Raw genomic sequence first — 27,833 nt, 5'->3', positions numbered from 1 at the left:
TTTAGCGGAGGTTGCTAGGCGTTTGCCGAGCGTTAAAAACGCCCCACAAACGCCTATAATGCAGTTTGAATGGTGTTACCGCTCCTCAAATGCCCCGCAACTGCACCGCAAACACCAGCCGAGCGTTTGCGGAGCAGCACCATAGCCTAGAATAGGAGGCTTCAACGCCTCCTGACTCGCCCAGAGGCGTCCGTTTCGCCGCGACGCGATGCAAACGCTCCCGTTAGAACAGCACCATGTGCTGTAATGTGCAGAGGCGTTTGGGAAGCGGTAAAAACGCTTCCCAAACGCCTCTCTGCCACCTGCACGCAACGCTAGTGTGAACGTAGCCTTAAAGGGCTGGGAGGCGCCAGCGCCAAGTGGGTTCAGCTTTGACAAAACCTGGAAGCCAATTGGTTACTATGAAGAGCTGCACCAGATTCTGAGTGCTCCAGTTTTAGTAAATCTCCCTCCAAATTTAAAGAGCCGTTCAGTCAGACCAAAAATTCTCTCTGGCCCCACTACCTCTAAGCCCGGGTTCACACTACGGCGGTTGTGGAAATCCCATGTGATTTGCACAGGAACCTCACCGCATTCCTGTACAAATCACATGCGATACGATTGGAGCCGTACATTTACATTCTCTAATCACACCGCATTATAAAGGTGCAGGACCCTTTTTTGGTCTGCACTAGAATCGGATCGCATGGGTATTCGCACCTATGTGATCCGATTCTGCACATCGCACCGCATTTTGCGGACCAATGTGAGGGTGTCGTTAACATACACACCCGCATCGGTCCGTGTGAGTGGGATGCGATGCGGAATTCTCACTGAAAAAGCTGCAATTCTGCACCGCATCAGTGTGAACGAAGGCTAAATCAGGCAAAAAGGCAGAATTCAAATCATTAAGCCCGGGTTCACACTGGTGCAGTGCGAAATTAGCACCCCGTTCATGCAAACCACTGCGGGTGTGTACGTCAAGTCAACACTCCGAAATCGGTCAGCAAAACACGGTGCGATGTGCAGAATCGGATTGAGATAGGTGTGAGTACCCATGCAATACGATTGTAGTGCGGACCCAAAAAACAGGGTCCTGCACCTTTTTGGTGCGATTTGAGCCATACAAAATGCATGGCTTTAATCGCACCGCAGAGAAATCGCATGCGATTTGCACAGGACTGCAGTGCGGTTCCTGTGCGAATCACGTGCAATATACCACACGTGTGAACCCAGCTTTAAACTGTAGGCCAAGTCAACACAAAAATCACGTCAGGTCTTTCCCCAACATCACTGAAAATGTACACATTCCTCATTCCAGGAGGGAAAAAAAAAAAAAAAAGTTGGGAGAAACTTTTTTGAAGAAAAAAAAAAACAAAAACAAAAACCACAAATTAAAAAAACTGAGAAATGATGCATAGCAAACATATGTACATAATATATACTTACAGAAAAAGGAAGTCAAATTTATTGAATGAAAAACTAGAAGTTAATAAAAATTAGCAATACACAGAAAATGTACACAATCAGCAGCAATTCTATATAGGTGACGTACAAATGAAGAACGCAGAATACCGCGCAGAATGGCTTCTCCGTTAGAGGGGAAGGGAAAGAAACACACGGCATTTCACTGTACAATCTACAAACACAAATTCATTCATGGGGTACTTTACGTTGTTTTTCCAATTTTTTTTTTTTTACTTTACTTTTAAATACAAAAAGATGCCCGGGGTAAGGGGTCTATATTTTTTCAGTGGTTGATGTTTAAATATTAGTGTTTATGTCGGCTTTTTTTTTTTTTTTTTTAATTTTCTCTTTTTTGTTGTTTTACATGCATTTGCTTCCTGTATGTGTAATTACTGTCCATTGGCTGTGCCTCCATATCACCGTCCGTGGCGGCCAATAAAAGTCAAACTTTAAATGCAGTATGTGAAATATAAAGCCAAAAAAAAAAAAAAAAAAAGAAGTCTTTAAACACTGGCCCTGCAGATTTTGCGCTTTGCCATTTTTATTAACACATGGAGATTGTCACATTTATTCCTAAATTGCCATTTTCTGCGAAAAGTTGTGCAATGCTTGTGTCGAACACTAGGCAGTCGCTGTTCATGATGGCGGTTGCGATGCCCTCATGAATAGAGCGCGGAGTGGCTTCCCATGTTAGTCGCCGGCGGTGGCCGTTCAGCTCCAGCCTGTACGCAAAGTTCTCGGCTTGCTTGCGCGTTCCTATTAGCTGCACGATGGCAAAGAATTGTTGGTGGCCGTCGTACTTTTCTTGTTTCTCCAAGACCAACATGAAATGAAAGCCGAAACAGGACTGCATCATGACCCAGTCAACAGCACCCGGAAGGTTGATGTCCGTGGCAAGAAACACTATATCCTCCCCTTGTAATGTTGTGATGGATTTATGCTGGTGCATGAGGTGCGGCATCACCGCGTCCAGGGAACCTTGCCACTTACAAGATGCCCCCGGACAGGGACACGAATACGGTCGGAATTCACACAGCTCTTCGTGGTCCGCCTTCTCCGTGTGCGGCAATGTCACCTCACAACCCGAAGAAGCGTATTTGCAGGGGAAGAGGACAGAGTTCGCAACCTTTTCCATTGCCAAGTTGCGAATGGATCCCAAAGGGCCCCGGCAGGTTGGGCAACATGTGAGCTTCGGGCGACAGTTGCTACACACGAGATGTCCACTTTGACACTGGAGGATTGGTGGCAAGACATAGTCAAAGCACACGGGGCATTCAAAGAGGCTCGCCAGGTCATTGTTGGAAGCCGTTGTTCCTGTCAAAGCTGGCACCCGCTGAGAAGGGGGACACTTGGAGGTACCAGTTGGGATGGCTGCAGCGGTCTGACGGCTCATATCTGCAACAAAAACAAAAGGCAGTCAGCTTACAGAGGGGAAAAAAAAAATGGAGTACTATGACCAAGCAAAATGATATGCCCATTATGAGAGGCTACAGGGAATCAGCAGCTGCAAATATCCGGTAAACAATGACTGGCAGCATCAGCATTAGAGAGGCAAGACATGCTGGCAGAGCTGTCCATACAAGCAATGATTGGGGCCTGAAAGGACTTATAAATGAGTAATGTGCATGGGCTGGGTGGGAGCCAAATCTCTATAGGCAAGAACAGGCTGACGGCAAGAGGAAAGGAACTATTCAAAAGTCACATACAGCCCTCCAAAATACCATCATTTGTATCATTCAACGTACACTTAACCCCTCGCCCTCCAGAGGATTCCCCCCCCTTCCTGATCAGGCCATTTTTTGCGTTACGGCGCTGCGTTACTTTGACCCCCTCACGCCGGCACCTCCTGGCTCTTTAAGAGTTTCAGAAGGCGGGGTTTGGGGTCACGCCATCACATGATCAAAAAAGGTCCCGATCGAAAGAGGAAATCGGGACCTTTCCGTGAGTACCGGACGTGTGCTGGGAGCGTGCAGGGCGCGCGCTCTCGACACGTGTCCTTTTTTTAATAGAAAGCAATGTGCAGCCGCTCGGCATCTAGGCGCAGACGCCAGGAGGCCGCACATTTGCGTTCGGCCCGCGTGAAGAGGTTAACTGAAAATTGCGTGGTCATGCAACGCTGCACCCAAATGAAATCTACATCCTTTTCCCCACAAATTGAGCTTTCTTTCTATGGTATTTGATTGCCTGTGTGATTGTTTTCTTTTGCTCTATAAAAAATAAAAAAAAATAAAAAAAAAAGAATTTGGAGAAGAAAAAAAAATACTATTTTTGACTTTTTGCCATTGAACACGTCCAGTGAAAAATTAAAAAAAAAAAATTCATAAATTTATGGTAAAATGTATTCGCTCCGTGCCTTTGCTAAAAAAAAAAAAAAATCTCAATACGTGTAAATTAATTGGTTTACGAAAACGTTATAGCGTTTACAAATGGCGGTATATATACACACAGGGATTTTTATTTTCTACTGGTAGTGGCGACGATCAGCAACTTATAGCGGGACTGAGGCGGACATTCTGACACTGGGGAGGGGACTGACTTGGTGTCACTGACATCCCCAGTGACACCAATACAGTGATCAGCGCTAAACAAAAAAAAAAAAAAGCACTGACACTAAACTAATGGCACTGGGCAGGAAGAGGTTAACATGAGGGGTGATCAAAGGGTTAACTGTGTGCTGGGAGTGTTTTACTATGGGACAGGTTCTGTGTGCTTCACTGTAATCACACTGCATTGGACGGATCCAAAGCAGTGTGCCCAAGCTGATAGGGAGAACCAATAGTAAACAAAACAGTTCTCCGATAATCACTGGGCGCTGGTGAGTAATTACCGGCCGGACCCGGTGATTGACAGCCGTGAATGGCGACGCTGGTAGGACTTATGCGCACCCCATACCCGAAGATGGAAAATCACGAATATATACACACACACACGTGACTTTGCGCACCCGTACCACCCTGTAGCAGTATTTCTGCTATCCAGCAGTCAGGAAACGGTTAAACATCAGTAGCCACCCATACATTGTACAAATATTAACCATTTAACGACTGCCCACCCACAATGTACTGCAGACAGGCAGCCACTGTAGGCAAAGCAAACTACCTGTACGCTGCTGCCTACGTCTGGGTTTCAGGCACGTGCATGCTTGTGCACAGCAGGAGCCTGTCAGCAAGTCCCGACCAATGATTCAAGGCCAGAATCTGCAGTATCCAATCACAGCCCAGATCTCTGTGTTGACAATCAACACAGAGCTCTGTACAGAGGGAACTGTTTCTCATCCCTGAGATGAGAAAATTAGAGCTCACTGATAAAAAGCAGCACACTACACATAGTAAACAAAGTTAGGCACATGTTTAACCCATTGATCGCTCTAGATGTTAACCCTTACGCAGCCAGTGCCATTAGTACAGTGAGTGTATAGTAGTATCACTGATCACTGTGTTAGTGTTACTGCTGATGTCAGTGGTAGTTAGTCAGCCCTCCCCACCAACCAGTGGCAGATGGCCCGCCGCACTACTGCAGTCCCATTATAAGTCGCTGCTCACCATCATTCACATAAAAAAATAAAATAAAATGACAATTCCAGTATATATACCAGTTTGTTGACGCTATAACTTTCACACAAACCAATCAATACACACTTAGTGGGATTTTTTTTTTTTTTTTTAATCAAAGCTATGTAGCAGAATACATTTTGGCCAAAATTTATGAATTTTTTTTATTGGATGTTTTATAGCAGAAGTTAAAAAAATATTGTTTTTTCCCAAAATTTTTCATCTTTTTTCATTAGCAAAAAATAAAAAAACGAATGGTGATCAAATACCCCCAAAGGAAAGCTCTATTTGCATGAAAAAAATTATATAAGTTCAATTTCCAGTTAAAGTAGTGCAATGCAATATAGCAAAAAAATGCTCTGGTCACCTTCCGGGGGTCAAAAACATCCTGCCGATAATTATCAAATTCTTACTAGAAACACCAAACCGGACAAATATTTTGCTGGAAGTATGAAGAAACTTTCTCAGAGCTTGCAATATTTGGAAAATTAGATGGATGTAGAAACGGTCTCCCCCAAGCTACAAGGCTCCACCCTGACGGTTCTTAAAGCTGAACATTCGAGCAACACACAAAAAAAAAAAAAAAAAAAAAAAAAAAGGCAATTTAATTCATTTTTATAATGTAAAGCAAATCCCCCATCCATGTCTCCATGCTTTAGTCCTCTTGCACACGTTTTTTTTCTACAGACAGTAAACCCCCCAGCATGTTATCCTATGTGTCCGTACACACAGACTGGAATCAATGTGTTTTGGCTGGAAAAAAAAAAACAGGACTAGTTGTTTTTCTAGGAGTTTTTTAGGTGTAAAAACACTCCAACGCAGCAAAATTGCAGCAAACCAGCATTTTTGGACTTTTTTTGGTCAAACACAAAAAAACTCCACTAAGTGCTAAAGAAAAATGCTAAAAACTGCTGAAAAACTTAAGTTTTTAACGTGACTTTACACGGCTAACGTTACCAGCGTTATTAAAACGCCCCGTGTGCGTGGAGCATTATTTTGCTAAGAAATCACTTTGAAAACCCCCCCCTAGTATTTGTCAGTGGCATTCTTGAGTAATGCAGGCCATACATGGTTCGAATTCCGAACGATTTTTCATCTGAAAATCGAAAACGCCATTCGCTCGGTAATCAGATGGTGCCATCAATTATTTAAATTAAAAAAAATAAAAATTCGGCCGACCAAGTCAAAGTTCCCCCCATATAACAGGCGAAACGTCTGTTCCTTCCAGGTAATGGCTCATGCGCATATTCTTTTCGGAAAAACCATCGTACAATTTGACCATCGAGTTGAAAATCCGTCCCTTTTCACAAATTTTCTAACATGCCCGAACACCGAAAAGGGGAGGAACCATGAAAATCGGCCGATGCCATTGACCCACTAACAGAGCGAAAATCAGCCAGTGCCGTTGACCCACTAACAGAGCGAAAAATCGGCCGGTGCCATTGACCCAGTAAGAGCAAAAATCGGCCGGTGCCATTGACCCACTAACAGAGCGAAAATCGGCCAGTGCCATTGACCCACTAACAGAGCGAAAATCGGCCGGTGCCATTGACCCACTAACAGAGCGAAAATCGGCCGGTGCCATTGACCCAGTAAGAGCGAAAATCGGCCGGTGCCATTGACCCAGTAAGAGCAAAAATCGGCCGGTGCCATTGACCCAGTAAGAGCGAAAATCGGCCGGTGCCATTGACCCACTAACAGAGTGAAAATCAACCAGCGCCATTGACCCAGTAAGAGTGAAATTCGGCCCATTATTCTTAGGTCTGATTTTTGGCCGAAAAATCGTGTCAAATTTCGACCCATGTATAGCCAGCCTAAGGGCAGATGATTCATGTAGCATTTTCTTCCTGGAATCCATCTGTCATTAGCTCAGGCAAGGAGGGTGTGCTTAGCTAAGAAAGCCCCTCCTCCCCTCCTGAGATGTGACAACATTTGCCTAGGCATGGAAACCAGGATGTAACTGAAATGTATAAAAAAACCAAGTAAACATAATATTCCTATCCATGTACTAATGCCAGCAGCAAAGGATTAAAGAGAGTCAATGCTGTTTGAGAGAAGAGTGACGTTCCGGATTAAGAACTACAAAAAGCATCTGTAGTCAATCACTGGAGCACTGAACTGTGACCTTCAACAATGCAGAATGCCACAAATACCAACAGCCACTAGTAAAAATGGGAGTGTGCAGCACGTCAATGCAATACTCATCACTAGACCAACGCAGTCTGCAGAGGCCAGCAACGATCACACAAGAGAGATGGGGATATAAATTCCTTTTGAGTTCACGGAGGAAAAACGATTTCATTAAAAAGGTTTTCGCTTTGAACAAAGCAGTTGTTGCAGCTTCTACGTCTACCGGCCGGTCACGAGACAAGCGGTGAATGCGGGCGTTACAACACATCCACTAAACCGTGCAGAAACAATGCAGACATATCCAGTTACATTCCCAAATAGCAATCCGAATGTTCCCAGCCAGTCACTGGACAATTTCTAGATTCCAAATATATCTGTGCGCATCGGGGAGGACAGCCCATCCCCCTTTTTTATTTCAAGCTCAGCGACAATCTGGATATTCTCAGCGCTGGGATTGTTCGTTTCAAGTTCATTTAAGTTTTCGACGAACTTGTGGGGACCCCAGAGACACCAGTAAAGACTAAAAGATGAAGTGACTCATGCAGTGCCAGCTTCCTGGAGCTCGTGTAGCCCCCAGCACTCTGGAAATGTCTCTGATCTTACATGGTAATTGGGCCATATTTAAATAAAAGAGTTTTAAAAAGAAAAATTAACCCAAACATGTGCAGCTCACAGAAGTCGGGAAACGTGGGTGAGATACGAAGACGTGTTCCGCTTTGAAGGCTGTGAGCCGGCGGAGATGGTGACAGATGTCTGGCGGGACGGATAACTGCCATTTCAGAGCGGTAAGGCCTTACATCACCAAGTCGGGGAGACGGGTCCTGTGCCGGCCTGTAATAAATAAAGCTATAAAACACCACAAAAAGGTTAAACCGGCAACTAGACAAAAGCCGAGCCTCAGAACCAGAACACCGCAGATGACCAGTCCTTAGGAGGAGGTTATTGTTACTTCAGTTACTTCTATAGGGCTGTCATTGTTCAATACTTAACATATATAATATCACCCAAACCGTACTCCCCGCTCCTCGCAAGACCTCTTACTCTCCAGCTCCCTCCTCCCATGCTCAGCTCCAAGACTTCTCCAGGGTGTCACCCATCCTCTGGAACTCCCTACCCCAATCTATCAGATTATCACCTACTCTACTTGCCTTTCGGAGATCACTGAAAACCTTTCTCTTCAGGGAAGCCTATCCCGCCCTCTGCCAATTCTGGAATCTTCTACTCTTCCAACCACTCCATCCCCCACAGTGACTACCTACTGTACCACTCACCCCGCCCTCCTAGATTGTAAGCTCCAAGGAGCAGGGCCCTCAAATCGAACTGTATTCTTATGGTTTTGTCTCCCACTATAATGTAAAGCGCTGAGCAAACCATTGGCGCTATATAAATCCTGTATAATAATAATAATAAATATGGTATTTGCTGCATTCCTTCAGTTGAGGGAAAGTTGTCACCCTAAACAGGAAGTGTGTCACTGGCAGGATTACCAGGTGAAACCTGGTAATCCTGCCAGTGACACACTTCCTGTTTAGGGTGACAACTTTCCCTCAACTCTGCTGCCACCTCTCTCAACCAGGGTTCCATGACTGCTCATGTTTTGGACTACAAAACACACACCACCGCTCCCAATGCCGGTTATATAGAGGATAAAGGGTCTTGTGGTTTACAGAGTAAAGTTGGGAGAGGCTGATGAGAGGATTTGAGATTTTAATTCAAAAGTTAGGAAGACACAAAAGCCACACTTGTATTGCAGTTAATCAATTTGTAAACGTGGTGGCTGTATTAGTTCCCCTTTTTGCCCCCCACCAGCCTCCTTTTTAATAATGCTACAAATCACTCGGTTTTCGTTTCAACTTCCTTTACCAGACCAAGCTGTCCAGCAAAAGTGAGAGACAGTGGAGACAAACCATTCACCAATGCCAGGGGTGCTTACAAAGGGTCAGTTTTTGTTCATTAACCTCTTCCCTACCACACTATAGCCAAAAACGGCTACAGCACAGTGGTCTAGTTCTGGGAAGACGTCCATGGACATCATTCCAGAACACGTCCCCTGAGCGGCCAATCACAGCGGCCTTTTACCAAGTGATCATCTGTGTCCAATGATGTAGCAGATCACCGGGTAAAAACAGTTGCCGGTTATCGGCTGCACTTGCTTCATGCTGTCACAGAGGGAGGAAAGTACTGCCGATAACTGGCAATTGTCAGAAGTGATCGGCAGGGATGATCAGTGCCCAGCAGTGCCCCCCCCCCACCAGAGGTGCCCGGCAGTGCCCCCCACCACCAGAGGTGCCCAGCAGTGCCCCCCACCACCAGAGGTGCCTGTTAGCGCAGCCTCATCAACGCACATCAGTGGAGAAAAATTACCTGTTAGCAAAATTTTATTAGAAACAATTTTTTTTTCGCTCTGTTTTTGTTTATAATGCAAAAAATAAACACCCAGAAGAGATTAAATACCCCCAAAAGAAATCTCTATTTGTGTGAAAAAAAAAAAAAAGATAAAAATTTCACATGGGTACAGTGTTGCATGACCACGCAACTGCCAAAGTGTGACAGCGCTGAAAGCTGAAAATAGACCCGGGAAATGGGTATAAGTGCCCGGTAGGCAGGGGGTTAAGGGGCCCTTTCACATCTAAAGTGGCTGGATATATTTTGGACTGCACTCCGACTGCAAAGACAGTCCAAACTCCAGGCTATCCTACAGGCATAGTTCACACCATTGCAGTGCAGAAGAGTACAGCATGCTGTTTTCGTGCAAACGCACTACAATGCATCACAGTTCACATAGAAGCCCAAAGGAAAGAAAGAAGGAAGTGACCTCACAGGACAAATGCAGATCGAAAAATGCGCGTCAACTGCATGTAAACAAACATCAAATGAATGAATAGGTACAAGGAAAAAACATGCAGTAGGTGTGCAGTCTGTAGTGTGACTAGGCAGGAAGGCGACGTTCACACCTGTGCAGGTGATTGCTGTGGAGGGAACCCCCTGCACAGGAAAACATGCTGGATGCATGCGGGTGCCATTAATCCTAATGGCATGCCACCTACACTAGGAACCGCACCACACTTACAATTCCTGGGCGGGCTGTGATTTCAGGAATGGTGCAGGGACCTTTCCTCTACATTTCAGGAGGTACGTGCCGATCCCGGCTCACACAGTCACAATAATGGGAACCTAGCCTGATACAAAACCTTGATCTCAGAAGGTGTGCGACCGCTTAGTAGGTGTTCAATGAACTCGGTGAACTTGGAACTGCAGCTAACACTCCCAATCCACTCAAACTGACAATGCTGCTCTTCAAAAGGAGTCTCCATTGCTCCTCCATCCAGAGTGGAGACACCGTAAGACAGGAGGTGTGTCACTGGCTGGATCACCAGGTTAAAATTAGGGGGGGGGGGGGGATGGAGGAAGAAGAAAAAAAAAAAAAAAAAAAAAAGCTTAGAAAAGAAAACAGATGTGGCCTCAGCATTTCAAAAAATTGATAGGCTGCAGTATATTACATTTTTGTTTCAATTCCACTTTAACGGCTTAACCCTTTGAGGACCGTAAGATTTTGGAACGCCAAAAGAATCAATTTTTTTGTTTTTAAAGTTCGTACACTTCAGTTGCTGTAAGTAAGCCATTTCATGAAATAATTGGCCAAAAGCTCGATCCATTTGTTGTTTGTTGATAACTAAAATTTTGACTCAAACCAAAAAAAAAAAAAAGTTTTAAATTCTTAATCAGATGATACACGCAATTAAAAACATGGGACGAATACGTCCCTTGGTCCTCAAAGGGTTAAGGAGCGCCCTACATCAGATATACTGCTACAGGGCAACACCTGTGCCCAAAATAACGTATACATACACGTGATTTTGCATTTCCGGGTAGGGGGCGTGCGCGAGCCACACGAGCGCATCCTACCCGAGCCCGCCATTCGCAGTCGCGGATGTCAATCACCAGATCCCAGCGTGATTACCGAGCATCTCCGACAGGGAGGAAGATTGTTTGTAAACAAAACAATCTTCCTCCCTGTCAGCTCGAGCACACTGCACAGCACAGCCATCCCCATCAGTGCACTTACAGTGACGCACACACCCCCGCCCCAAAGTAAAAACACTCCCAGCACATACTTAACCCTTTGATCGTCCCTCATATTAACCCCTTCCTGTCCAGTGCCATTAGTACAGTGTCAGTGCTTTTTTTTTTTTTAGCAATGATTGTATCGATTTCACTGGAGATGTCAGTGACACCTAGTTCCCCCTCCAGTGTCGGCAGCAGTCCCGCTAAAAGTTGCTGATCGCCGTCATTACTAGTAGGAAAAAAAAAATAATCCCAGTATCTATACCGCCATTTGTAAACGCTATGACTTTCATGTAAACCAATTCATTTACACGTATAGGGATTTTTTTTTTTCGCAAAGACATTATATCCTAAATTTATGACGAAATTTGATTTTTTTTAAAAGTTTTTTTTACTGGGCATGTTTATTAGCAAAAAGTCAAAAATATTGTTTTTCTCAAAAATGTCAGTTTTTAGCTTATAGCACAAAAAAAAAAAAATACAGAAGTGATCAAATACTACCGAAAGAAAGCTCTATTTGTGGGGAAAAAAGGACTTAAATTTAATTTGGGTGCAGCGTTGCATGACCGCACAATTGTCAGTTAAAGTAACGCAGCGCCGTAATGCAAAAAATGGCCTGGCCAGGAAGGGGGGTAAATCCTTGAGGGCGAGGGGTTAATGAAGAAAGTAGAAAATATTGTAAAATATACAAACTGCAGCTACAAGGGATGTCAACAGGGTGCTGATCTCATTATTGGAGTCACATGGTCTCTGTTTGTATTTGCAGAGAACATTGGATCCCTTACACAGATATGAAGGGGGAAAAAAATCATCAAAAAACACACACACATATATATATATACACACACACACACACACACACACATATATATATATATATACACACACACACACACACATACATATATACACATACATATATATATATATATATATATATATATATATATATATATACACATACACACATACATACATATACATACATACATATACACACACACACATATATACACACACACATACATACATACATACATACATATATATATATATATATATATATATATACATACACATACATACATATACACACACACACACACACGGTTAAAGCCCTACCCAAGTACAGATACCAAAAAATACCTACTAACATTTTTATCCCCAATTATATTGCAGCTCCCCAATTCTCAGATGTGGTGGCTGCATTAGTGTTCTTTTTTTTAAGCTTTCCTCTATTTTCTCCTGGTGATGATCTGGCCAGTAAGTCTGTTTTTCAAAACCACAAGCTCTCCAGCAGCATATAGCAGTTTGCATGGATGAGACAAACCATTTACAATGATGGGGTGCTTGCAATCATCAGATATATATATAACCTTTATCCCAAAAGAAAAAAACAAACCTGTTTGCTGTAACAGCTGAGTGAGCTGGAGTTTGGCTTCAATTTGTTAGTGTATTTAAATCTACTAGTACATCGTACCGACCGTGCCTGGGTCTCGCCTAACATTCCTCTCCCCCAGACGGACAATGCTGCTGTCCAAAAGGTGCTTCCTCCTCCAGAGTGGGGGGGCTCTACTACAGGCGTGTTACTGGCCAGATCACAAGGTGAAAAAGGAGGGGAAAAAAAGCCTAAAAAAAGAAAAACTAATGCTGCCACCACATCCAAGGATTGGAAAGCTGCAATATTACACGTTTTGGTTTTAAAGCTGACCATATATTATACAAATGTTCTTGTTCAATTGTCTTTAGAATTACCTTCAATTATGTAGTGCAAGAGCCCCCCTGCCTGCCTGAATACAAACGGAGTGTTCAGGTATGACCTCGTATTATGTGGTTTTGGTAAATCTAAAAGAAGATTGTACAATGTATGACCAGTAACCAGGGATCACGGTAACTAGGGATGTAAACTATAGATAACTAGAGATAAGAAGCTGCAGTTAAAGTTTCCCACAACACTGAACCCAGAAGTAGAATGTCTGGATACGTCCCCACCACATCACTGCAACTGACAGATCCCTGTATAGTCTGATGTCTGCTTTCAGTATTACAGATCTCTTCACCACAAAACGCTGTCCAATCCGGACCAGAACACAGCGGGTCACACTCGTCACGAGAAGAGAATCCGGACCAGAACACAGCGGGTCACACTCGTCACGAGAAGAGAATCCGGACCAGAACACAGCGGGTCACACTCGTCACCAGAAGAGAATCCGGACCAGAGCACAGCGGGTCACACTCGTCACGAGAAGAGAATCCAGACCAGAACACAGCGGGTCACACTCGTCACGAGAAGAGAATCCAGACCAGAACACAGCGGGTCACACTCGTCACGAGAAGAGAAACCGGACCAGAGCACAGCGGGTCACACGTCACGAGAAGAGAATCCGGACCAGAACACAGCGGGTCACACTCGTCACGAGCAGAGAATCCGGACCAGAACACAGCGGGTCACACTCGTCACGAGCAGAGAATCCGGACCAGAACACAGCGGGTCACACTCGTCACGAGAAGAGAATCCGGACCAGAACACAGCGGGTCACACTCGTCACGAGAAGAGAATCCGGACCAGAACACAGCGGGTCACACTCGTCACGAGAAGAGAATCCGGACCACAGCACAGCGGGTCACACTCGTCACGAGAAGAGAATCCGGACCAGAACACAGCGGGTCACACTCGTCACGAGCAGAGAATCCGGACCAGAGCACAGAGGGTCACACTCGTCACGAGAAGAGAATCCGGACCAGAACACAGCGGGTCACACTCGTCACGAGCAGAGAATCCGGACCAGAGCACAGAGGGTCACACTCGTCACGAGAAGAGAATCCGGACCAGAACACAGCGGGTCACACTCGTCACGAGAAGAGAATCCGGACCACAGCACAGCGGGTCACACTCGTCACGAGAAGAGAATCCGGACCAGAACACAGCGGGTCACACTCGTCACGAGAAGAGAATCCATCACATAGGTGCGAGTGCAACCGAAACACTGCAAGTCCCCCGACAGATAGAGAGTGAAGGATGCAGATCCACCACATACATCGATTGCCGAATAGAACAACTCCAACATCATCCACAGAAGACAACCCAACGTCTGCTCTGCACCACACCACGGGACGATCGCGCACGCACAAACACGGGACGATCGCGCACGCACAAACACGGGACGATCGCGCACGCACAAACACGGGACGATCGCGCACGCACAAACACGGGACGATCGTGCACGCACAAACACACACACCATGGAGCCATCGCACACAGACACGGGGCCATCTTGCATACGCGCGCACACACAACGCGGGGCAATCGCGCGCACACACAACGCGGGGCGATCGCGCGCACACACAACGCGGGGCGATCGCGCGCACACACAACGCGGGGCGATCGCGCGCACACACAACGCGGGGCGATCGCGCGCACACACAACGCGGGGCGATCGCGCGCACACACAACGCGGGACGATCGCGCACAGTGCTGACAAGTCCCCTGTACTGGGAATATACAAAGTCACATTGTGTGCCATACAGAGCGGGCTGCTGCTTGGAGTCACAGAGAGACGCTGGGCCCAGGAGCTGACACTTCGCCGGCCCTATGAGCACAGGGTCTGGAGTTTGCAGAGGATGGAAGCGGTGACCCCAGGGTGGCGCAGGCTTACCTTTCCTCTTCTTGGGGTCACTCCCAGCCAGACATGTGAAGAGCACCCCCTTCCAGGAGTAGAGCACGCTGTGGGTGGCTTTGCCAGTCATGAGTTGGGCAGTTCATATCGGAGGTCCCTGGTGAAGGCTCAGCTGTCGGAGGAGGTGGGGGGCGGGGAGGGGTGAGGTCAGCGCCCACGAATAGCTCTCCTATGGCCGGCTGAAGGACGCGGCTCGCTCCGGACACACTCGGCCAGGCACACGCCGCTCACACCCCGGGGCAGGAAGTAGCTGGGCGCGGGTCGGTGTGCTGGTCGCTCTCCATACACTGCAGCGGACGACATTCACCGACAACAGGGGGAGGGGGGGCGGCTCCTCCCAGCTGGCCTCCCCGGGACTCTCACTGCAGCGCTGATCCCAGCACCGGCCACACCCGCAGGAGGGAAACCGCGCATGCTCCGTGCCCTCCCCGCTCGCCAAACCCCTCCCACCCTTCTGCTGTCATCTTACTGGCCAGGGGCTGGGAGGCCGGTACATGACGTGTTACTGCAACACAGCCCAGGATCCCAGCACACCGGGCAGAGGAGAGGGGGGCCGGGACACAGTCCGGGATCACAGCACACCGGGGAGGGGAGAGGAAAGGGGGCCTGGATCCCAGCACACCGGGCAGACGAGAGGGGGGCCGGGACACAGTCCGGGATCACAGCACACCGGGGAGGGGAGAGGAAAGGGGGCCTGGATCCCAGCACACCGGGCAGACGAGAGGGGGGCCGGGATCCCAGCACACCGGGCAGAGGAGAGGGGAGCCGGGGCAGAGGAGAGGGGGGCCGGGGCAGAGGAGAGGGGGGCCGGGACACAGCCCGATATCACAGCACCCCGGGGAGAAGGGGAGGCCGGCACCCCAGCACCCCGGGCAGAGGAGAAGGGGGGGCGGCACCCCAGCACCCCGGGCAGAGGAGAAGGGGGGGCGGCACCCCAGCACCCCGGGCAGAGGAGAAGGGGGGGCGGCACCCCAGCACCCCGGGCAGAGGAGAAGGGGGGGCGGCACCCCAGCACCCCGGGCAGAGGAGGGCCGGGATCCCAGCACCCCGGGCAGAGGAGGGCCGGGATCCCAGCACCCCGGGCAGAGGAGGGCCGGGATCCCAGCACACCGGGCAGAGGAGGGCCGGGATCCCAGCACACCGGAGAGGAGGCCCGGGATCCCAGCCCAGGAGCCCGGGACACAGCCCAGGAGCCCGGGACACAGCCCAGGAGCCCGGGACACAGCCCAGGAGCCCGGGACACAGCCCAGGAGCCCGGGACACAGCCCAGGAGCCCGGGACACAGCCCAGGAGCCCGGGACACAGCCCAGGAGCCCGGGACACAGCCCAGGAGCCCGGGACACAGCCCAGGAGCCCGGGACACAGCCCAGGAGCCCGGGACACAGCCCAGGAGCCCGGGACACAGCCCAGGAGCCCGGGACACAGCCCAGGAGCCCGGGACACAGCCCAGGAGCCCGGGACACAGCCCAGGAGCCCGGGACACAGCCCAGGAGCCCGGGACACAGCCCAGGAGCCCGGGACACAGCCCAGGAGCCCGGGACACAGCCCAGGAGCCCGGGACACAGCCCAGGAGCCCGGGACACAGGCTGGAGGAGAGGAGGGCCGGGACACAGCCCAGGAGCCCGGGACACAGCCCAGGAGCCCGGCACACAGGCTGGAGAGGAGAGGTGTGTGCAGACACAGAGGAGCCCCATCACCACCACTGATCACATGACCTGTCATCCACTGCTAGGGGTCCCGGGGTCAGGATTTCCTCTGCCTGCTCCACTTCTGATTAAAAATAACTAATTACACACACACCCTATATTGCCCACAGTGTTGGTCGGCCGGCCTTTCCACGCACATGACCTTTAATGGCCCCCAGTCTTAGTCTCCGCTCTAATTCATCCCAAAGGTGTTCTATGGGGTTGAGGTCAGGACTCTGTGCAGGACAGTCAAGTTCCTCCACCCCAAACTGGCTCCTCCATGTCTTTATGGACCTTGCTTTGTGCACTGGTGCGCAGTCATGTTGGAACAAGAAGGGGCCATCCCCAAACTCTTCCCACAAAGTTGGGAGCATGAAATTGTCCAAAATGTTGCCTTAAGGAGTTCCCTTCACTGGAACTAGGGGGCCAAGCCCAACCCCTGAAAAACAACCTCACACCATAATCCCCCCTTCACCAAACTTTACACTTGGCACAATGCAGTCAAGTAAGTACCGTTCTCCTGGCAACCGCCAAACCCAGACACGTCCATCGGATTGCCAGACAGAGAAGCGTGATTGGTCACTCCAGAGAACACGTCTACTGCTCTAGAGTCCAGTGGCGGGGGACACTTTAACCCCTTCACCATTAAAGGTAAAAACAAATCTTAAACACCTAAGCACAATTTTGCAACATTGACACGTTAGCAAAGCTGTACATATCACAACTACTTTGTGCATCCAGGTGGATTGTATCTTGGGGGGGGGGGGGGGGTTCAGGACCAATTGGGCTTTCATTTGGTGGTAAATGGTAATGGATATCTCCTGTTTTTTTTCCTCATCACGGAAAGCTGGCCCTTTTTAAAGATTCAGCTATACATTTCTTGCTTCTACCGTAACCTACCACCAAAGAACCCAGAATAACTTTTCCTGCTCCCGCCGATCGCAACAATACCATATATGTTACTTGTACCCGGAGTACGGCCCAGAAACAATAGTCCGGATTTTGCTTTTTTTTTTGGAATCTCGGTTTGTGTTTTTTACTTATTTTACACTTTTTTCCTCTCTTTGAAAAGGACAGATACAATGCATCTCTCTGCTCCATTCAGAGAGAGAAAACACAGGGGAGGGGTTCACAGTGATAACCAATCAGAGGCTTTCACAGCAATCAGACCACCCAGAATTCGGGGTCCCGATCGTTAGCACAGAGACTAGGTTCTCACTGAAAGCCCCGGGTCCCGTTCTAAGAGCGAGCCGTGCGACACTCTCCCAGGACAAGGACAGGTAGGCAAATATGCGGCCCCACAGAAATCCAATTCAGCAGGGCCACATATTTGCGTACGGTCAGCATGCATTTTTTTACGGTCACTTTAAAAAAAATGTTGTCATCGCTTTTATTATCACAGGTAATATACAGTAAATATCTCCTGTGATAGCAATAGGCAGGGACGGGCACTCTTCAGTGAGAGATCTGGGGTCCATTAGAACCCAGATCCCTCCTCTGCCTTCAAAAGCTTCAGATCATACCAAGACTAGTAAGATCCAATGCTTTTTTTTTTTCAAAACCCTAAAAGGTTTACAACTGCGAAACCAGAAGTGATGATATGCTCCATAGCGTTCCCTTTCCTACACCAGAGATGATTAGAGCCGTTCCAGTCTGATTACCTCCATAGTCAGCTGGCAGAACTGCCGACTAGACCAGGGGTGGGCAAACTTTTTGACTTGAGGGCCGCAATGGGTTCATATATTGGACCCGGGGGCCGGACCAAGAGTAGATGAATGATGTGTATGTGTCATCCATAGTAAGTATAGTAATTCATCCCCCCATATAGTAATTCATCCCCCCATATAGTAATTCATCCCCCCTATAGTAATTCATCCCCCCTATAGTAATTCATCCCCCCATATAGTATTTCATCCCCCCATATAGTATTTCATCCCCCATATAGTAATTCATCCCCCATATAGTAATTCATCCCCCATATAGTAATTCATCCCCCATATAGTAATTCATCCCCCCATATAGTATTTCATCCCCCACAGTACTATTCCCCCCCCCACCCAAGTAGTAAGCCAAGTCCCCCGTGTCAATTCACTTACCTTTGCTCCGCGCGTTCCTCTCGCCGTGTTCCCGCGCCGTTCCGGTCTTCAGAGCGGACTGTGAGAGGAGCCTAGCTCCCCTCACGTTCGTCACGCTGCCCCACCTACACACATCCTGACAGCCAATGTTTGCCTGCCCTGGCTGCGGGCCGGATTAAAAGGTCCGCCGGGCTGTAGTTTGCCCATTGCTGGACTAGACACACGGGTCTCTTGGTGGGACAGGAGAGCACGAGAGAGCCGCGGCAGGAGTGGATGGGGGCTGTGGAGGTCCCCTTCTGCCGCTTGTAAAAGCAATCCAGCAGCTAGTTAGTCACTATGATTGCTTCTACAAGAAAGCGGACGCCGGCTGAAAATAATACTGGGATGATCCCATTACAACCACAGGTACGTCACTGGTCAAGAGGTAAAAGCCCAACTCTGGGCAAATTTTTGTTTTTTGCCCATGCAGCAGGTGGAGGAGAGCTTAATATGAAAATGTTTACCATAATGCATTAAAAGTTAAACACACACACACACCTTCTGCCTTTGGAACCACGTGAACCGCTTCCCACCTGGCCACTGCAGTTAAACAGCCGGGCTGGATCTTTGCTGTTCTGAGGGGACATTCCTGTATGTCCCCCAGAACATGCTTGGTGTGCCTGTGTCTCCTTGACACAGCGCAATACAGCTCGGCAGAAGGGCTTTGTGATTGGCCCTTCTGTTCACGTGATAGCTGTGTCCAATCACAGTCATAATGTAATGTAAATGTGGTCGCCTGTCAGTTGATCAGCTCTGCTTCCCCTCTCACACAGCCCACCAGTGAGGAGAAGCAGAGCCGATCTGTGTTGACAGCAAAGTGAACGGTGAGTATTCAAGCACTACACTACCCTGACCACCCAGATAGTGTCCCCCAACACATCGGTCACACCTGTACCAACAAGCCACATCTGCATCAGTGTACTAGTGGTCAGCCACATCTGTACCAACAAGCCACATCTGTACCAACAAGCCACATCTGTACCAACAAGCCACATCTGTACCAACAAGCCACATCTGTACCAACAAGCCACATCTGCGTCAGTGTACCAGTGGTCAGCCACATCTGTACCAACGATGTGCATCAGTGTACCAGTGGTCAGCCACATCTGTACCAACGATGTGCATCAGTGTACCAGTGGTCAGCCACATCTGTACCAACGATGTGCATCAGTGTACCAGTGGTCAGCCACATCTGTACCAACGATGTGCATCAGTGTACCAGTGGTCAGCCACATCTGTACCAACGATGTGCATCAGTGTACCAGTGGTCAGCCACATCTGTACCAACGATGTGCATCAGTGTACCAGTGGTCAGCCACATCTGTACCAACGATGTGCATCAGTGTACCAGTGGTCAGCCACATCTGTACCAACGATGTGCATCAGTGTACCAGTGGTCAGCCACATCTGTACCAACGATGTGCATCAGTGTACCAGTGGTCAGCCACATCTGTACCAACGATGTGCATCAGTGTACCAGTGGTCAGCCACATCTGTACCAACGATGTGCATCAGTGTACCAGTGGTCAGCCACATCTGTACCAACGATGTGCATCAGTGTACCAGTGGTCAGCCACATCTGTACCAACGATGTGCATCAGTGTACCAGTGGTCAGCCACATCTGTACCAACGATGTGCATCAGTGTACCAGTGGTCAGCCACATCTGTACCAACGATGTGCATCTGCGTCAGTGTACCAATGGTCAGCCACATCTGTACCAACAAGCCACATCTGCGTCAGTGTACCAGTGGTCAGCCACATCTGTACCAACGATGTGCATCAGTGGTCAGCCACATCTGTACCAACGATCCACATCTGCGTCAGTGTACCAGTGGTCAGCCACATCTGTACCAACAAGCCACATCTGCGTCAGTGTACCAGTGGTCAGCCACATCTGTACCAACAAGCCACATCTGCGTCAGTGTACCAGTGGTCAGCCACATCTGTACCAACGAGCCACATCTGTACCAACAATCCACGTCTGCCACATCTGAACCAATGATCCCCATCTGCCACACTACCAGTGGTCATCCACATCTGTATCAATGATCCACATCTGTACCAACAATCCACATCTGCCACACTACCAGTGGTCATCCACATCTGTCACAGCGTACCAGTGATGAACATCTGTCACACAGAACCAGTGTAAAATCCACACCTGTAACAGTGATTGATAAGTCAGTGTACCAGTGTCTAATCCACATCTTTCCACATTTTCCAAAAACTTGTGGGGGGGGGGGGGGGGGAAACAAAAAAAACCCCGACATGTACAAAAGACTCATGCCTCACCAAAAATACATTGGAGTGTTTGGGTTTCCAAAATGGGGTTATTTTGTGGGCTTCACAAAACGTGTTAGGTTGTCAGGAAATTAGATGTGCAATTATTGCCCCCAGAATACCTGACCGTGTTCCTTGCGTGTTGGACCTCTCTATGTGGTTAGGCTGTGAAAACGTCTCACACGTGGTATCCCCATACTCCGGAGGAGCAGCAGAATGTGTTTCGGGGTGTAGTTGAATGTATGCATATGTCATGAAAGAGAAATAACCTGTTAATATGACAATTGTGTGAAACAAAACAAGCTAATTTTATTTACTTTCTTCATTTTCCGAAGAATTGTGGGGAAAAACTACAGCTTCGAAAAGCTCACCATGCAAACACTCCAATTTTTACGTAAACACTACAAAAAGCCACGTGAAGAAGTGCCATCCCTTTACCCACCTAAATACGGGGGAACTTTCACCCTCTCCCTGCCCAGGCCAATTTTAGCTTAGCTGATTATCAGTGCAAATGTGTGCTGTCAGGATTGCCAGTTATTGGCTCAGTGACGGCACACGAGGAAAGGAAATGCAGATAAGCAGCAAGTTTGTTTACATGTAATCAGACACAGCTGATCACTGATCGAGGTAAAGAACCAATCACAGCGGCCCTTTACCATGTGATCAGCTGTGTCTGATAAACATGTAAACAAAGGGCCACTGTGATTGGCCCTTTACCTCGATCTGTGATTAGCTGTGTTCAAAGGACAAAGCAATTACAGAGCATGCCCCAGGGGCAGGTTTCTGGGAGGACTTCTATAGACGCCCTCCCAGAACTAGACAACCACACCGTAGCCATCTTCCAGCTATAGCACAGTTAGGAGGCACTTAAAAAGACAGGCAGCAGCAGTCCCACCATTATATCAGATACCACGTCAGACACAATGCTCAGTCAAATGGTGGTTCCAATAAGCAGTACTTCAAGCTCATCAGCTACATACAGGGCTGTGTTCCAGCAATGGAATGGTAGTCTCCCAGAACAAAACTGAGTCAGGCTGAGCTCGGCTTAGCCATTCATAGGCAGCTTGGTAGTCTCTTGATGAATAAAAAGCTTCTTCTGATTGGTCGTGATGTCATGGAGGTCGTGACGTCATCTGCCCACTTCTCCACCTCAGCCAATCATTTAAGGAATGCAAAGTTACCCATGAATGGTTGAGTAGCCCTCAGCCCGACTTGACTGTGTTCTGAACCTGAAGTTCCCATCCCACGGCCATAACACAGCGCTATATACAGTATGTAACTGATGCTGCATACAATTCATACAGCGTGCCCAGCGGGTGCACCGGTTAGTGTAGCTGCGTGTTTTGGCCAGCTTGGCCCAAACAAACTACATCAAAGGACCCGCTTAGCTTTACATTTTCTCTGCTCACTTTCCAGAGCTAAACGAAATGCCCGGGGTACGGGGTATGACCCTTCTCGGCCTCCCACAACACAATGATCAGGGTAGCCCTATGTACGTTTGACTTTCCCAGAAAAGTAGAAATGTGCACAGATGTTTCTAGGGGGGTTGTAGTAGAAATGTGCACAGATGTTTCTGGGGGGGCTCTAGCTGTAGTAATGTGCACAGATGTTTCTGGGGGGGCTCTAGCTGTAGAAATGTGCACAGATGTTTCTGGGGGGCTCTAGCTGTAGAAATGTGCACAGATGTTTCTGGGGGGCTCTAGCTGTAGAAATGTGCACAGATGTTTCTGGGGGGCTCTAGCTGTAGAAATGTGCACAGATGTTTCTGGGGGGGCTGTAGTAGAAATGTGCACAGATGTTTCTGGGGGGGCTGTAGTAGAAATGTGCACAGATGTTTCTGGGGGGGCTGTAGCAGAAATGTGCACAGATGTTTCTGGGGGGGCTGTAGCAGAAATGTGCACAGATGTTTCTGGGGGGGGCTGTAGCAGAAATGTGCACAGATGTTTCTGGGGGGGCTGTAGCAGAAATGTGCACAGATGTTTCTGGGGGGGGGCTGTAGTAGAAATGTGCACAGATGTTTCTGGGGGGGGCTGTAGTAGAAATGTGCACAGATGTTTCTGGGGGGGGCTGTAGTAGAAATGTGCACAGATGTTTCTGGGGGGGGCTGTAGTAATGTGCACAGACGTTTCTGGGGGGGCTGTAGTAATGTGCACAGACGTTTCTGGGGGGGCTGTAGTAATGTGCACAGATGTTTCTGGGGGGGCTGTAGTAATGTGAACAGATGTTTCTGGGGGGGCTGTAGTAATGTGCACAGATGTTTCTGGGGGGGCTGTAGTAATGTGCACAGATGTTTCTGGGGGGGCTGTAGTAGAAATGTGCACAGATGTTTCTGGGGGGGCTGTAGTAGAAATGTGCACAGATGTTTCTGGGGGGGCTCTAGCTGTAGTAGAAATGTGCACAGATGTTTCTGGGGGGGCTCTAGCTGTAGTAGAAATGTGCACAGATGTTTCTGGGGGGGCTCTAGCTGTAGTAGAAATGTGCACAGATGTTTCTGGGGGGGCTCTAGCTGTAGTAGAAATGTGCACAGATGTTTCTGGGGGGCTCTAGCTGTAGTAGAAATGTGCACAGATGTTTCTGGGGGGGCTCTAGCTGTAGTAATGTGCACAGATGTTTCTGGGGGGGCTCTAGCTGTAGTAATGTGCACAGATGTTTCTGGGGGGGCTCTAGCTGTAGTAATGTGCACAGAAGTTTCTGGGGGGCTCTAGCTGTAGAAATGTGCACAGATGTTTCTGGGGGGGCTCTAGCTGTAGTAGAAATGTGCACAGATGTTTCTGGGGGGGCTCTAGCTGTAGTAGAAATGTGCACAGATGTTTCTGGGGGGCTCTAGCTGTAGTAGAAATGTGCACAGATGTTTCTGGGGGGCTCTAGCTGTAGTAGAAATGTGCACAGATGTTTCTGGGGGGCTCTAGCTGTAGTAGAAATGTGCACAGATGTTTCTGGGGGGCTCTAGCTGTAGTATAAATGTGCACAGATGTTTCTGGGGGGCTCTAGCTGTAGTAGAAATGTGCACAGATGTTTCTGGGGGGCTCTAGCTGTAGTAGAAATGTGCACAGATGTTTCTGGGGGGCTCTAGCTGTAGTAGAAATGTGCACAGATGTTTCTGGGGGGGCTCTAGCTGTAGTAGAAATGTGCACAGATGTTTCTGGGGGGCTCTAGCTGTAGTAGAAATGTGCACAGATGTTTCTGGGGGGCTCTAGCTGTAGTAGAAATGTGCACAGATGTTTCTGGGGGGGCTCTAGCTGTAGTAGAAATGTGCACAGATGTTTCTGGGGGGCTCTAGCTGTAGTAGAAATGTGCACAGATGTTTCTGGGGGGGCTCTAGCTGTAGTAGAAATGTGCACAGATGTTTCTGGGGGGGCTCTAGCTGTAGTAGAAATGTGCACAGATGTTTCTGGGGGGCTCTAGCTGTAGTAGAAATGTGCACAGATGTTTCTGGGGGGGCTCTAGCTGTAGTAATGTGCACAGAAGTTTCTGGGGGGCTCTAGCTGTAGAAATGTGCACAGATGTTTCTGGGGGGCTCTAGTTGTAGTAGAAATGTGCACAGATGTTTCTGGGGGCTCTAGCTGTAGAAATGTGCACAGATGTTTCTAGGGGGCTCTAGCTGTAGAAATGTGCACAGATGTTTCTGGGGGCTCTAGTTGTAGATTTGTAAACATAGGCTGCATGTGTAAGGGGGATATGGAGCGGCTGTAACACAAATCTGTTGCCTACATTATACAAAGTACAGCACCCCTTTAGGTCCTGTGCGCACCATGTGTGGTGATTGTGGGCATTTTTCTGCATCTGATTACCGTCAGTCACAAGGGCACATAGAAAACACAATGTCTTCCTTTGTGCCCTGTTTACGCCATAACACTGGCGTGATGTGCACTGCCACACCGCATTTATTCTGCAACGCATGCATCCGTCCACAGGTCCCCCCATTACAATGCACAGACTTGGAGTGTAAGCCCTCATGTACACGGGACATTTCTGCAGCGGAAGTTTTTGGCTTTTGACGTTTTTTTCTACAGTCAGTAAACCCCCCAGCATGTTATCCTAGGTGTCCGCACACACAGACTGTGAATGGTTTTTTTGGCTGGACTAGTGGGTTTCCACTGTAAAAACACTAATGCTAAAAGACGCAAACGCGGAAAAACGCCATTTTTGGACTTTTGACAAAAAAAAAAAAGATTTTTTTTATTCTTTTTTTCTTGCTAAAAAAAAAATAAGGAACAGCTAAAAACCACAAACATGGCAAAACACAGCTAATCACGGCAAAACGCTATTGCAAAATTGCTAAAAAAAACCTCATGTTAAGACTGTACACAGCTAACGTTACCAGCGTTCTCAAAACGCCCCGTGTGTGTGTGAGGGCTAATGCCGGCCATACATGGGTCAAAATTCTACCAATTTTTCGTCCCAAAATCAAACCCAAGAATAAATCGGCCGATTTTCGCTCAGTTAGTGGGTCAATGGCACCGGACGATTTTCCTCCCCCTTTTCGGTGATCAGGAAAATTTGTGAAAAACGACTGATTTTCGACTCGATGGTCAAATTGTACAATTTTTTTTCCAAAAAGAATATGCGCATGAGCCGAGGCCTGGAAGGAACAGAAGTTTTGCCCTTTATATGGGGTGAACTTTATGACTTGGTCGGCCGATTTTCGAAATCATTGATGGCAGCATCGGATTACCGAGCGATCGACATTTTCGATTTTTGGATGAAAAATCGTTCGGAATTCGAACCATGTATGGCCTGCATTACTCAAGAATGCCACTGGCAGAAATACGGGGGGTTTTCAAAGTGATTTCTCAGCAAAATAATGCTCCGTGTACACTGGAGGGGTGCTTTGATAACGCTGGTAACGTTAGCTGTGTAAAGTCACGTTAAAACCTGAGTTTTTCAGCGTTTTTCTTTAGCGATTAGTGGCGTTTTGACGTGTTTTTTGACCCCCCCAAAAAATTTTTGGGTCAAAAAAAAAAAAAAAAGTCCACAATGCTGGTTTGCTGCGATTTACCACGTTTTGTTGCGTTAGAGCGTTTTTGCACCTTAAAAACGCCTCTAGAAACCCACTAGTTCTGAGTCTTTTTTTCAGCCAAAAAACGCCCTTGCCAAAACACGGTGATCACAGTGGCTAAATAGTTAGCACTACCGCCTGGCAGTACTCGGGTCGTTGGTTCAAATCACAACCACGGCACCACCTGCCTGGAGTTTGCATGTTCTCCTTGTGCCTGTGTGGGTTTCCTCCGGGTACTCCGGTTTCCTCCCACACTCCAAAGATATGCTGGTAGGTGAATTGGCTCCTGTCTAAATTGTCCCTAGTATGTGTATGTATGAATGTGAGTTAGGGACCTTAGATTGTACACCCCTTGAGGGTTAGGGACCTTAGATTGTACACCCCTTGAGGGTTAGGGACCTTAGATTGTACACCCCTTGAGGGTTAGGGACCTTAGATTGTACACCCCTTGAGGGTTAGGGACCTTAGATTGTACGCCCCTTGAAGGTTAGGGACCTTAGATTGTACACCCCTTGAGGGTTAGGGACCTTAGATTGTACACCCCTTGAGGGTTAGGGACTGATGTGAATGTACAATATATATGTAAAGAGCTGCGTACATTGACAGCGCTATATAAGTACCTATAATAAATTATATAAATTACAGTCTCTGTGTGCATGGATTTTCAAAATCATCGATAGCACCATCGGATTACCGAGAAAACGTCTTCAATTTTCGGATGAAAAATCATTCGGAATTTGACCCATGTATGGGATGTACATTCTCAATGCAGTTAAAAACAAATCTGAAACCGCACATCATACCACCCAGCTCACTAAAAACAAGGCAATTTAGCACGAGGTTACCGTGAACAGACCCTAAATTCAGTAGTGAACACTGTAATAATCTTTAAAAGGCAAAGAACACCTTCCATTTAATAGACTGTATGTAACGGAAGTCAAAAAATAATCAACACAGCCGAATGCTAGAACCCTCATGGACAGCAGTTCAGGGTAGTTTACAACCCAGCCAGAGGAGCGATCATCATTTTTATAGCACCTGAAATTCACAAATGTTGCAGCAAACCCACAAAAGGTAAATATACAAATCCACAACATAACTTCATGGAAGCCGATGCCAATCACCATGGAATTGTAGTAAGCGAACCAGTTGTGATTTCAGAACAGCCGATTACTCCATTTGTGGATTCACAACTACAATGCACAGGTGACAGTCAGAAATAACTGGACACAGCTAGTATACATGTCATGTTAATTGGTTATTATGTCCACAATTTATCACAACGATAATGCATGCAGCACAGTACTCACCTAGCACCCACTTCTCTTCAGACCCTTGATAGAAACGTCACTCTCAGTTAATAACTTCTGAATGTTGGCTCATCTGCAAAAATGGAGACACTTCTTTTGATTGACAGAACTCAGTAGCTTCCACCCCCCTACCTTCATCACACACACACTGCAAGCTCACAGTCCTTATACTGCCAATGGTACAAAGCCAAATGATCTGTTACCCATAGAGTCAACATTGTGCTTATGACTCCATATGCTAGTTTTAGAAATCTAGACTCCATCTTGCCAATAGAGACCGCTGGCTGAACTACCTTGAGACATTCAATATAAGCCTCAGTAACCCAAGCCAGCGAGGGCCACACTGGAAAATGTGCCGCAGCCAAGCCGGAGAGCCAGCAGCATTCATGGCGGCGGACGAGATTTGTAAAAGGCAATAATGCCGAGCATATCCAAGCTAAACTTCCACTGGACTATTAACTCCAAGTATTTATTTCATCCTCTGGTTAGTGTCCTGTATCATGATGCACTAAACCATGTATGCTGCACTGGAGGCGGACATACCAGCCACAGAGAATTACCAGGGGAAGGATAT

At 47.8% G+C, this 27,833-nt stretch overlaps 1 protein-coding gene across 3 annotated transcripts; it reads right to left on the bottom strand.

Annotated features, from left to right (window-relative positions):
- Positions 1–1,424: 1,424 nt before the first annotated feature.
- On the bottom strand, positions 1,425–27,405 carry LOC149435220 (E3 ubiquitin-protein ligase SIAH1). Of its 3 annotated transcripts, none has more exons than XM_089662886.1 (2): positions 27,260–27,405; positions 1,425–2,841 (listed from the first exon to the last, which is right to left on the bottom strand). In XM_089662886.1, the coding sequence occupies exon 2, from the start codon at positions 2,837–2,839 to the stop codon at positions 1,991–1,993; it is 849 nt and encodes a 282-aa protein (XP_089519012.1). In that variant the 5' UTR covers positions 2,840–2,841; positions 27,260–27,405; the 3' UTR covers positions 1,425–1,990. The 3 variants fall into 3 exon arrangements, with proteins under 3 accessions (XP_089519012.1, XP_089519011.1, XP_089519013.1); XM_089662885.1 differs by lacking the exon at positions 27,260–27,405 and adding an exon at positions 14,849–15,277; XM_089662887.1 differs by lacking the exon at positions 27,260–27,405 and adding an exon at positions 10,198–10,350.
- Between the last annotated feature and the right edge of the window lie 428 nt (positions 27,406–27,833).

The sequence above is a fragment of the Staurois parvus genome, unplaced genomic scaffold, assembly GCF_062004578.1.
Source record: "Staurois parvus isolate SC_StPar_1 unplaced genomic scaffold, SC_StPar_1.0 ptg001581l, whole genome shotgun sequence".
NCBI lineage: Eukaryota > Metazoa > Chordata > Amphibia > Anura > Ranidae > Staurois > Staurois parvus.
This window is presented reverse-complemented; position numbering and strand designations above follow the sequence as displayed.

Bases quoted from the DNA above. Each gene is read 5' to 3' on its own strand.
- LOC149435220 (XM_089662885.1), bottom strand. From the start codon at position 14,939: ATGACTGGCAAAGCCACCCACAGCGTGCTCTACTCCTGGAAGGGGGTG. The intron at 2,842-14,848 runs GTAAGCCTGCGC...TTTTTGTTGCAG, and splicing joins TGACCCCAAGAAGAGGAAAG to ATATGAGCCGTCAGACCGCT.